Source organism: Lepisosteus oculatus, chromosome 3 (genome assembly GCF_040954835.1).
Source record: "Lepisosteus oculatus isolate fLepOcu1 chromosome 3, fLepOcu1.hap2, whole genome shotgun sequence".
Lineage (NCBI taxonomy): Eukaryota > Metazoa > Chordata > Actinopteri > Semionotiformes > Lepisosteidae > Lepisosteus > Lepisosteus oculatus.
The window spans coordinates 23166694-23179658 of NC_090698.1; the positions used below are offsets into that span (position 1 = coordinate 23166694).

Consider the following 12965-nt stretch of genomic DNA (forward strand, 5'->3'; position numbering starts at 1 on the left):
CATAAATGTACTTTTCATTTTATTAATAACATTCTAGAAATTAACTGCAGATAAATCACTCTTGTGATGAAGCCATGGAAGATCCAAGTCTCTTTGTGAGGAGGTAATGATTTGAAACTAGATCAGCTCTCCCTCTCTACCTCCACTCTTTAAATTGGAAATGCTTTTCAAAAGAAGATTGTACAAAGATTGTACAGTGGTTTCCACAACTGGCAGCAGTATCACATGCCTACATGTGCCTGGGGCTTTTAACTGCTTTGGACACCTCTGTAAAGTCAGATCACAGTGCTTACATTTGCAGTATTCCCTCAGGAAATTCCAAAATAAGTTCTGCTCTGGTAACTGGGCACATTATGCTGTAGGAGATGCCTTCTTTCATTTGAGGTATTAAGGGTCCTAGCTGCATGTGGTCACTGAACCTGCCATGGATTATGAGTGCTTACAAACACTGCCTTGAGTCAATTCCACTTTAGCCTTCCAGACGTTTACAGGGTCCAACACAGTGCAGAGGAATGGAATTAAATACTTCCAGGCTATGAGTAACTGACAAAATGGCTGCCATGCATCAATTCAAAAATACTGTATGTTCACTTATATGGTGAATGAAACAAACCTCTTAGATGAATAGTGATTTGGTGTTTGTTTTCAGTAAAAAAAAATATGGTTAAATATGATTAATTAACCTCACATGAAATCAATAACTAAAATAGTCATTGCATTTTTTCTCGCCATAATTTATTAAATGGAGAATACAAGAAATGTTTTACTTTCTCCTCAAGGTGAATAGGTAACATGCATACTGTACCATCTTTCTTTTAACATGGATTATTAATCCCTCCATCCTCTATCATTTTGACCTAAAAACAAAAAAAGTGAAAATTATACAAAACTAGTCCTAAAGCAACTTCTATCCTTATGTCTCAATATACATTTTTTTCCAGAGAGGAAACTCCACACACATACAGTATTTGAAAAATAGATCAGAATAATAGGCCCTAGAGCTTATTGTACTTACAGTTTTAAGTTCGACACTAGCAATAGTCAGTTTTGACCTGCTCCCCTTTGCAGGACCCTTTTGAGAGACCTTCAGTATTGCAAATGCGAGATCGGGTGCGATGACCACCTGCACAAGCAGACCAGGAGGACCAACACGCCCAGTTCCCTTCCTGGACAACTGTACCCGCTGTGAAAAATAAAAGTTTATTATTAACACACCCATTTCTATTCTATATTCTGCACCTGACAGGCACAAAGCCACCAGGTAAAAACCACATACTTGATTTTCTTCCAGAAATCAACTTACAATCTATAGCCTCACTCTTTCTGTTCTGGCAAGCAATTCCCTCAAACTTGGGTAGACACAAACATAGACAGTCTCCATCTATTAAAGTTACTGTGCCTCCATTTTGGCATGGCTTGCATTTGCACACATTGTACTCCTCAATATAGTCATTGATGGCTGCCTCCAAATTTGCTTTCTTTTTGTTGGCATCGGTCATCGTCAGAGGAACCAAATTATAAATTGCTTCTGGCTGCGGAGAGATGACAGAATGACACAGTTATCAATGTATTATATGAGGCTTTTACTTCAACAGCACCCACTTACTCTAAAGAATTAAAATCAATAGCAACGGGTCAAATATGAGGCATGAATCCCATGACACGAGGACAAAAACCATTACTGATGGAGCCTAGTAATTTTCTTAGAATATTTCACTTACTGATACACTGCCTTATCAACAAAATGTAACAGGGCTAAAAATGCATGTTTTTGTCTCTTTACTTGTCTTTGGTTTGAAATACATTATTTATGTCTAGTATCATTATTTTTAAAAAGATTCTATAAATTAATTTCTATAGATAACTGGGAATAGTTAATTAGATTATTGGGTGGTCAATAGTATAAGTGCACTTTGTAATGTAAGAATTGAATCAATTAACAAGAATGGCTATCTTTTATTGATCAATATAATATTTTAATATTATTATTATTGTTATTGTAATATTGTGTGATTACTTAATACTGTACACGATAAAGTCTCTAACCTGTCCTGCTCCTTTAAATGCAATGATTATTTGTAGCAATTAATACTATTTTTTTACAGATTGTACTTGTTAGTACAAACGTGATGTCCTGAGTTCTTTAAAATGAAATTTAAATGTAACCAAAGCTCCTCAACATGGACCATACTATCCTCAAAAATAAAATGGTCTGTTAATAGATAATGGTCAATCTAATGTACTGTAATTAAATATTATGCGCATCTTTGGATTTACCTTGAAGATGAAATATCGCTAATCTATACAACAGGTCTTTACTGAACAGATATTATTTTAAGAAATAATTATTTCTGAAGATGTGATTAACAGATAAATGTCTTTGCAGTTTTATAGATACTAGAAAAAATAATAGCAAAAATGATAAGATCTGTAATGTTTGTCCGTCACATGCCTATCTTTATCTTGTTACCTGAAATATGCAGTTGACTCATAAAATTATAATTAGGATTTTGAGTAGCGCATAAAGTCAAAATCACATATAGTCAAATTTTACCCTATAATCCTTGTGGATTATAATATCTTTGTGGTATATGCTGTTTATGCTTATATATTGTAAGCTTTGTATATGCTTTCCTCAACTGTAAATACAGGATCAATATATAAAAATATATTATTTGGAAGCTTTTCAAAGGAAACTAGAATGTGCTGAAATAAATGTGCCTCCAGACTGCATTGCAGAGTATACACTTTCAGCGACAAACAAGCAGTCTGACAGATAAAGGAGGCATGAAAGTAATGAACCCATTCCTTGGTTATATAACAGGCTCTAACTGGGTATCACAACATTACGAGACATAAGATCTTTTACATTTATTTGATGCAGGAAATGTACTCCCATTAGTAATTAATTTATCTGATTTTTTTATCATGTGTTGATCCAGTAATTGAAAAAATGAGAAACCACTGATCATCTGTACTGGCAGTCTAGTGCTTTTAACACAACAAAAACATATCTCCAGCAAGTTCAAAGACCTTCTGAATCAACGAACTACCCCTGCCACTTGTATTTTTGTTTTTTTGAGGGGTAACTCTTATCTATTTTCTACCTGTTAAAATCTAAGATGATTCCTTTAAATGAGATTTTCTGAAACTATGAGAATAATAATATATACTTGTACAGTACAGAGTACACCTTTGTCAGAGCACATCAGAAAGATTCCAAATTGGTTCTCTCTATGGAATTAATTTAAATGATGGGATGGATGTTGTGGTAGTTCTGACGATTTACTGTAAAGTCATTTCGTATATAAAAAAGAATAGTTTTTACAACTGAAATATTTTCCTGGAAAGAGATATGTTTTCTGCTATTTGGTCAGAAAGAAAATGTGTTTAAAAGACATCTAAGGCTGGCCTTAATAAGATAAAGAACATTAAAAGGTGGGGCTTTCTCAAGTAATTTCTGCACTTCTAAACTCATTTTGAGTACATTTTGATTTTACTCAATTTATCTTATTATCTTCCCACAAGAAAGCATCATGATAGGCATCAGATTAAGAAGATTTCTCTCTAATAAAGTGTCAGACCTCCACAGATCACTGAAGATAACTGCTGCAAGAATAGTTTAAAACAATGTTGAAATGAGTAGAATCATTGTATAATGATTTCATAGTACTCCCTGATCAAAACCTAATCACTGATGTTACTGGAAGTATTAGTACCTACATTGCTACAGTATTCATGAGGATGAATCAATATTCAATAAACTCTAAACTAACTGAAGTAGTGAATATCACAATTTAAATTAAAGCTTGTCAACACCTTGAACTGTTTTGCCTAGACTGACCAGACAGAACAGTGTTTAATAATACTACAGAAGAAAGTTTCAAAGCTTACCTTACTAGTTACCAGTACAGGTGCAACATCAAGAGATCTAGCCCATTCCACATATGCATTTACATCCATCACACCCTCTTTTTCTATCTGTCTCTTGAGAGCTGCAGTGGATGCAGGAGTCCCTCCACTGACAAAAGATATAACTTTTTCTAGAAGAGCTGTGCTTTCGTTTGTAGCTGAAAAAAAGATAAAAGTCTTTAAAAAACATTCTCACCCTACGGAATTGTAGGATAGTGTTTCTGAAACATTTTTACATTAGTAGAGATAAAGTAAGTCTGAGGTTTTTTTATATCTTGAAATATTAGTTTATGTCTTTTTTAATTAAAAGAATTAGGATAGCAATTAGGATAGCAGAACTCATTTTCAAAAATGATCAAGAAAATAAAGAGGAAATCGTGTACGGTTGCATTGTTATCAAATTAAATAGACAAAATCAAAGGCTGGCAGGCTGTAGAGGAAGACTGTGACATTATAAAAGTTTTACAGTAAGCATTTTGACTTTGCTGAACTTCACTATACAGTATCTGCTGCAATTCAGATTTTAATCACCATGTGTGGCCGAGATGTCTGCATAGTTGTGATCTGACATGAATATTTATATATGGCCTCAATGGATGTACAGTATGTGAAGCTGCTTGAAAACCTTTGCTGAGAAAATGAAAGGCTGAAATTGGCAGCAAGAATCAAAAGCTTTGAGATGACTGTGTGCCAAAATGTATCTTACTTTGTTAGAAGTAGCACTGAGACCCATATATGAAGCTAAGTCAATATCAAAATTGCTACTGGATTACTGTGGCTATCTTGCAAAGGACATACCCTGGGTATCTACAGTATAATGTCTTCTGGAGAGGGTAAGCCTGGGCCTCAGACACTTCTATTAAGACCAGTTTTTCATACTTTGTTCAGAATCTGGCATTCAGCACATATTTCTCAAAGTAATCAGCTTTCATCTCAGTGTTCTTTGTCCCTTTGGTCTTCCAAGTACAAATTGGACAAAGGAAGTGTATTTAAAATTAAGAACATAAGGCACTTTTTTATACAAAGTTTTTGGGCCTTTAAACAACCAACCCAGCCATGCTGTTGAATCTGTTACCCTGGCTTCTTTCATGAAGCAGCTGGATGATATCCTGTGATCAATTAGCTGCTGACAATCAAGTGGGCTAAACATACTGTATATTCTAAGAAATACTCTATATTTCTATGAAATTCCCTGGTACTAGAAAAATTCAAAATTTGCAGTGCATCATCAAATCCTGTCTTCCAAATTTGATGATTAAGCTTTGCTTTTAAGTTTTGAAACCTCCAATAGTCTCTGTCATATTTAGGGGGAAAGTACACAACACTCTGTTTGTCATTTTACAAACTGGTGAGGTATTAAAAGGCTGCAAGTGTAGCTTACAAAAAGATGAAGGTTTAATGCAGAACAATACTTCAGCAGATCTCATGCACAACACCTGGAGAAAACAAACAAATGTGCAAAGACACATGGGAGGTAAATGTGATGATTGGTAGCATAAAATGCAAACAAATTTGGGAATGAGTGTCACCTGTCAGCCATATTTTCTTCACAAAAAGAGTAGAAATAATTAGCAGTACAATCAAGAAAATTAACTTTGTTTCATAATTATTGAATTTTAAAAAATATTGAATTTCTGTTAAAAAACAGAAGTCCTAAATGTTATGCATGCACCTTATTAATGATTTTGTTGCTACATTAGACAAAAAAAAAGAAATACATTAATGCTATCAGAAATACTTGCCAGTTGAACCAGTTTTCAGATTATTACAAAACTTGGGTTTTGCATGTAGGTCCAGATCTACACCAGACGTTTTGAAGTCCACGGATGCATCAAACCCCAGGCACTTCTTAATTTCTTCCTCCTTCATTCCTGAAATTGATATACTATAGAATACTATGCACTATCTGGTTTCAAATGAACACACTGTGTCAGAAGGATTTTGGTAAGATTACTATTTCTGAGAGATAAGCGTATTCACATACAGTACATATACTGTGCACATACTACACAGGTATGTGTGTCTACATAATTGACCTCTTTGGTATCACTAAAGCATTCTTTTACTTAAAGAAATGGACAGCTTTGAGTTTTTTATTTAAAAAAAAACATTTTTCATAAAACTTTTTTTTAAAATGTACAAATTTTCCAGAGAGACTGAACTTAAAAGCCTAATCTTTTTTGTAACCTTAAAATGTATAGGAGTTTAATTTATTGTGACTTTGTTAAGTTGTTTTTCACACAGGATATCCTGCCATGTTTGAGAGACAATAATCAGTGTGTTACATTTGGAATGGTGTTTTAGGAGGGTGACTTACTAGATGTCTTTAAGGTTTCTTTATCCATCACATATACAAGATCATATTTGCCTCCTGCTGTCCCAGAAACAGTGTAGTGGGTACCATAATCTTCAAGAAAATCAAAGTATCTGCTCTTTGAGTACTCCAATGGCAAATCTATTAAATCGTCCAAAAATGTATCAGACAGACGAAGGTCTCGGGATCGCATTCTGAAAGTGCTTAGTTGGATTTTTCCCTTCACCCGCATGAAGCTTTTGGTCTAGAATTCAACAGAGATTAGCAAAATCTGTTCACTTGTGTCTCATGGATACTCTAAACCATTTGTTTGCTCTCAAACAAATGTTCCTGCCTTAAAACGTAGGCAAAAATGTAATTGTTCTATTTATTTTCCTATTATTATTGTAAAATTCGAATGTACTGTAATGTACTTTACAGTAACACTCTGTGGAGTTTGTATGTATGCTTCGGTTTTTGCCTGGTTCTCCTGTTTCCTCTGACAGTCCAAAGATGTACTGGTATGTTAACAGTCTTCTGGGAAAACATTGCCCCAGGTGTAAGTGTGCGTGTATTTTTTTTCTGTGATGGAGTAGTGTCCCATCCAGGGTGTATCCTTCCTTGCACCAATTGTTTGCCAGGACAGGCTCTGGCTCTGACATTTATTGGAATAAGCAGTTAGAACATTTAGATGTGGGACCAATTTTTCTGGGCCTTGCAGAAAAATGCAAACCTTTCCAATGATGTCCTGTTTTGCTGAATTACAAATGGCATATATTGTACACAGTTTTTGCAAAGTGAATACTAAAATTGATTCCCAACCCAGTACTGACCTGGCCTAGCCTTGCTAAACTTCTAAGATGTGTTCTGATTCTAAAGTACATACATGTACAGTACATTTGTAATGGTGCAATAAAAATATGAATTTCTTCACATTCAAACACAGCTCACAAATAATTTTACAAAGTATGACATATCAATCTTACTTTTGTTCAACTTACCTTAACAGTAGAGTATTCATTGATGGTCTTTATTTTTTCACTAGAATCAACATTAACTCCTCCTTTAAATCCACCACCTGTGTCACTGGCAGCACCCTCTTCCTTTGGACTTCCTGAGAATTTGAAGGAAAATCCTGCATCGGCTGATATTGACTTTTCAGTCAAAAGTTCTCTCACCAGAGTGCTGGCTTCTTCAAAAATATCCTTGGAGAATGATTCTTCTGTAAGAGTCTGACAAAAGAACACAAGATATAAGAACCTAAGAAAGTTTACAGATAAGAGAAGTCCAGGTGGCCCATCTAGCCCACTTGGTAGATAGTAGTTACTAACACAAACTCTTGTAGAACTTTTTGACAGAAATCAGTAATACATTCAACAAAAAGAACAAAATGCATATTTTTCAATACAAACTGTTAACTACTCAAACATTTATTATACAAGCATATTGGTGTTATAGCTTGCTGTCTATCTGGTGTTCTTCTTTTTCTTTTTTTAAATACAGTGCCATCCAAAATTATTGGCACCCTTGGTAAAGATGAGCAAAAAAGGCTATGACATAATGTCTTTGTTGTTTATCAGCTTGATCTTAGACTGCAAATATGAGAGAAATCTAACCTGTCAGTGGGGTAAAATTATTCAAAGAAAAAAAAAACTTATAATTTTTTTTTTTCTCAAAAACACAGGTGTCACAATTATTGGCACCCCTATAAATTCCTATGAACAAAATCTAATTAGCATGCTGTATATTCCCATTCATATTTGACCTTTTTTAAGCACACCTGAGTCTTTAGTAATTCTTAAGTGGTCATCCACGACATTCTGTTTCACTGGGGTATAAATATGAGGTAACATGCAGGCCAAACACCCTTAGTTATCCATCAACATGGGGAAGACCAGAAAATACACAAATGAAATGAGACAAAAGGTTGTTGACCTTCATAAATCAGGCAATGGCTGTAAAAAAAATAGCTTCACGCCTGAAAATACCCATCTCCACTATTAGGGCAATAATTAAGAAGTTTTAAACAGCTGAAGCTCTGATGAACCTGCCTGGAGGTGGACGCAAGTGTATTTGGCCCCCAAACACAGTGAGAAAAATGGTTCAAGAGGCAAAACCTTCTCCAATGATCACAGTTGGACAATTGCAGGAGTTGGCTGCATCCTGGGGTCACCAAGTGTCCACAACTACAATTAGATGCCACATCCATGCCAACAAACTATTTGGAAGGCTTACCAGAAGAAAGCCTCTGCTGTCATCAAACCACAAACATAAGAACCTGAAGTTCGCTAAACATCACTGGAACTCAGATTGGAACCGGGTTCCATGGTCAGATGAGGCAAAAATAGAGCTTTTTGGCAACAAACACCAGAGGTGGGTTTGGCATAAAAAGAGTCAAGGCAATGCAGAAAAGTGAAATATGGTGGTGGATCTGTGATATTGTGAGGCTTTTTATCTTCCAAAGGCCCTGGGAATCTTGTTAGGATACATGGCATCATGGATATTAAATACCAGGAGATTTTAGATCAAAATCTGCCGGCCTCTGCCAAGAAGCTGACTGGGTCTGACTTGGTTGGATCTTCCAGCAGGACAATAATCCAAAGCAAACCTCCAAATCCACACAGAAATGGTTCACTGACCACATAATCAAGCTTTTGCAGTGGCCATCCCAGTCCCCTGACCTAAACCCCATTGAAAACCTCTGGGGTGAGCTGAAGAGGAGAGTCCACAAGCGATGACTCTGAAGGACCTGTAGAGATTTTGTATGGAGGAATGGTCTCAGATCCCTTAATGTGTTGTCCCACCTCATCCAGCATTATAAGAGAAGACTCAGTGCTATTATCTTGGCAAAGAGAGGGTTCATAAAGTACTAAATGCAGGGGTGCCAATAATTGTGACATGTGTGTTTTTGAGAAAAATTTTATTTTCTTTATAAGGATTTTTTTTTCTTTGAATAATTTTACCTCACTGACAGGTTAGATTTCCCTCATATTTGCAGTGTAAGATCAAGCTGACAAACAACAAAGACATTTTTTCGTAGCCTTTTTTGCTCATCTTGACCAAAGGTGACAACAATTCTGCAGGGCACTGTATAAGGATAAAGTTTTTATATCTGTGCATGGGAACAAGTAATAGGTTTATTCCATGCTGAAAAAAAGAAGAAAGAGAACACAACGTTTCGGCCGTGGAGCCTTCTTCAGGTGTCACACCTGAAGAAGGATCCACGGCCGAAACATTGTGTTCTCTTTCTTCTTTTTTTCAGCATGGAATAAACCTATTACTTTTTCCTTTGCAGGCAACGCATGCTGACGCAGCTACCCACCTGAACTACTATATTTGTGCATGATGGGCACAAAAGATTGATTTAGCACTAAAGATATCACATACTGTAGTGGATTTAAATGACAAAAATCTAACTATGCTATATTCAATTTTAATGGCATTGTTGTTTGGAGTAAAATAATTGTTTAAGGACAGAGCAATAACAATGAAGAAAGAAGGAGAGAAAAGAAAAATATAATAATAAAATATAAAATATAAAATATAAAATATAATAATCGAATATTTATTTCTCCCCGCATTGTTAAAGGTCAACACTGTGAGAATTTTACTGTTTATAAGAGTTCATCCTGCAGGTGGCATGGTAGTACAGTGGTTAGGATTGCAGCCTCACAGTGCGGAGTGTGGATTTTATATGGTATGTTCTTGCTGTGTTCAATTGGGTTTCCTCTGGGTGCTCCAGTCTCCTCCCACAGTTCAATGACATACTGGTAAGTTAATTGACTTCTTCGAAAAATTGGCCCTGGTATGAGTGTATGCATGTTTGTGTCTCTGAGTGCCCTGGAGTGGACTGGCATCCCATCCAGGGTGTATCCTATCTCACATCCATTGCTTGCTGGAAAAGGGTCTAGAATCCTCCCAATCTTGGATAAAACAGTTAGAAAATGGTTGGATGGACAGTTTGAACTCTGTCAAACGTGAGAGACTTACTGCATATGTTAAAGCCACAACATTCCAAGGAATGCGGTTATATTCCCTGGTGCTTGGATCTCTCACCCTGTTGCACACTCCATTAAAGAACTCATTATTAAATGGATTGGCTCTGGGATGTGACCCTAAAATATTGATGCTGTGAAGAAAAAAACAGTATTTTCATGAAAAGCAATACTCTTTTAAATAAACTTTTACACACAATTATGAATACTATATTTTTGTATAACATAACATAACATCACGTTATTAGCCCTATACAATTTCTTGCATTAGGAATTCATCTTTTCGCATACCCCAGCTTGCTCTCCATGAGACACAGACATATCAACAATGTATTTTAGGACAAGCGACTGCTGTTTGTTTTGCATAAGAGCTTTTGCCAGAAGATGATGAGTCCTTGCTTTCAGGCCATATTGACTGTAAAGTAAGCATACCCATATCCTGCTGTTCTTCCTAGTTCTGACAAATCCACAAGTGATTTTCCACAAGGAGGGCGATGTGGTTCTTCACAGTCCTCATCAGACAAATCCCCACAGTCATTGTCTCCATTGCACTCCAGCCTCTTTTTAATGCAGGTGCCTACATTAAACAAAGCATCTATTCATTGGGAAACTACAACAAGACACAATGAAAAGACTTTGCAATCCATATTTTAGTGCTACACCATGTTTTGTTTGAATAATCTCTTATGTCCAATCAGGGATTTTAGAACTAATTTTTATTATGGTAAGCGTGCTGCCCATGCTTCAGGCCCTACTCACCAGAGATGAGGGGTTATAACTAGACTGACCTTGATGTTTAGGTAACTACTTCATTTCAAGGCTTATTTTAATGTCACATCGTATACTTTTAAGTCTATTTATAGGTATGGAAAGACATTTTTTGTTGCTTTCTGTGTCTATTCAATATTTTTACATACTGTACATTTTAGATTTCTATTTTTGCTTTGAGATTAAGAACACAAATGTAAAAGGAAATGAGGAATTCAGAAACACACAGGAGAGCATGTGGTCACCCACAAAAAGGAATACCCCAATGTCCAAACCCATTCAGGAAATCCATCCAACCACTGTCAGAAAGCCACTTGTTCTGATAAAACTTTAGGCAACCTAAAGCCTAGTCTGGAAGCTTAGGGTGCAAAGAAGCATTGAGAACACCCTGTATGGGATTCCAGTCAGCCACAGAGAAAGGAAAAAATATTAAATAAACAGCTAAATATTGCCAGCATACCTTTAGGAGGTTGGAAGATTCTGGAGGACCCATTGAAACATACTATGAAGAACATACAAACTCCATACAAAAGAACCCCTGTCCATAATTGGAACCTGGACTTAAGCGCAAACTTTTCTTTAGCGTATTTTTGCCAAGGACATTTGTTAGAAATTCTGACTTACCTGATTCACACCTAAATTCTGTTTCTGAACATTCTGGCTGAACTCTGTCACATGCATCATCGGTTGTGCAGGCTTTTTTCTGTCCCAGTGGTTCAAAGCAAGTCTGTCCTCCAAACTGTCCAAACACTTCTACACTCCTAGCACGAAACTGGCAATAACAACAAAGAGTAAGGTTTCCCTGACCATGACACTCTAAAATTGTTGACTGCAGTTTTGCTTATTTTTTTAATGACATTTTTACAGTACAAGCTCAAATACACAAAAGGCTGGTTCTCGTGTTATGATGTTAAGAGGAAAAGACATGAATGAATATGGTTTCAGATCCATTGTTGCTTCTACTATTGTACAGTTTACTATATAGTACATGTAATTTTGACACAGTACTACAAATCACACATTTTCTCTCTCTCACCATTTGTTTTGAACAAGGGTCACATTTGCTCCATGGTGACCAGGTGCTTAATTTGCAGTCCACTTGAGCTGGGGCACCAACCTCTCTTGCCATCCGCTGTAATGGCTTGGAATTGTCCCTGAAAAACCGAAAGGGCAAATCTGTTCATACTAGTGTACATGCATCTAAACACAAAATACACCAAGGATGTGTCCTGGTTTAACTGCAGAATGAAAGGACAGTAAAATATCAGAACAACATAAAGTACTGTACATACTGCCAAGATAGTATTTAAACTCTATTAACTATCAATTAAAGAAATAGTGTCTATTAAAACTATATGTCTTATTCAGATAATAGAAACTATTTCTTGACAGTTGTTCACTCTAGAATAAACTTCTGTATATTTTAAAAAGTGCTATTGGAGAGTTTTATATTTCCATTTAATAAATTATACATATAAAATGAAACATTATCAAACTAACACATTTTATGTATTTTCAAGACCGAACTACATACGTACATGAAGTCACCTCCATCAACAAGAATAATGCCTTGTAGAAGGCAAAGAATTACACTCAGAACAGCCAGGGTCTTCATGTTTTGCTTGTGTCTGCCTGCAGCACACAAAAGGTGTCTCTATATTTAAAGAGAGGAGCTCTTGGAATGATTAACCAGTGTTAAAGATCAGAGGTAAATATTGCAAAAGCAGATAAAGCAACATGGTAGTTTTTGAAAACCTTTGGGAGTTGGAGAGCACACTGAAAAAAAGTAAATTAAACAACTGAAAGTGTTTCCACATTCAAAATAACTGCTAATATCTTCAAGACAGCCATCTGATATTGGCTGCATGAAATTAGTTTTCATGATGATATTGAAAACCAATATCATGAAAAAAGCACAGTAAAAAATGAAAAAATAATGATCCACAAATTTAACAAGAACCTGTTCTGTAGTCTGATAACACAGTTTTGATCTTTTG

At 35.8% G+C, this 12965-nt stretch overlaps 1 protein-coding gene across 1 annotated transcript; it reads right to left on the bottom strand.

The window, feature by feature from the left end:
• Positions 1 to 696: 696 nt before the first annotated feature.
• Positions 697 to 12616, bottom strand: c9 (complement component 9). Its single transcript, XM_015338813.2, has 12 exons — positions 12507 to 12616; positions 12005 to 12122; positions 11593 to 11740; positions 10633 to 10777; positions 10196 to 10334; positions 7207 to 7437; positions 6230 to 6470; positions 5655 to 5783; positions 3895 to 4070; positions 1304 to 1532; positions 1016 to 1183; positions 697 to 857 (listed from the first exon to the last, which is right to left on the bottom strand). The coding sequence occupies exons 1-11, from the start codon at positions 12581 to 12583 to the stop codon at positions 1032 to 1034; spliced, it is 1785 nt and encodes a 594-aa protein (XP_015194299.2). The 5' UTR covers positions 12584 to 12616; the 3' UTR covers positions 697 to 857; positions 1016 to 1031.
• Positions 12617 to 12965: the final 349 nt, after the last annotated feature.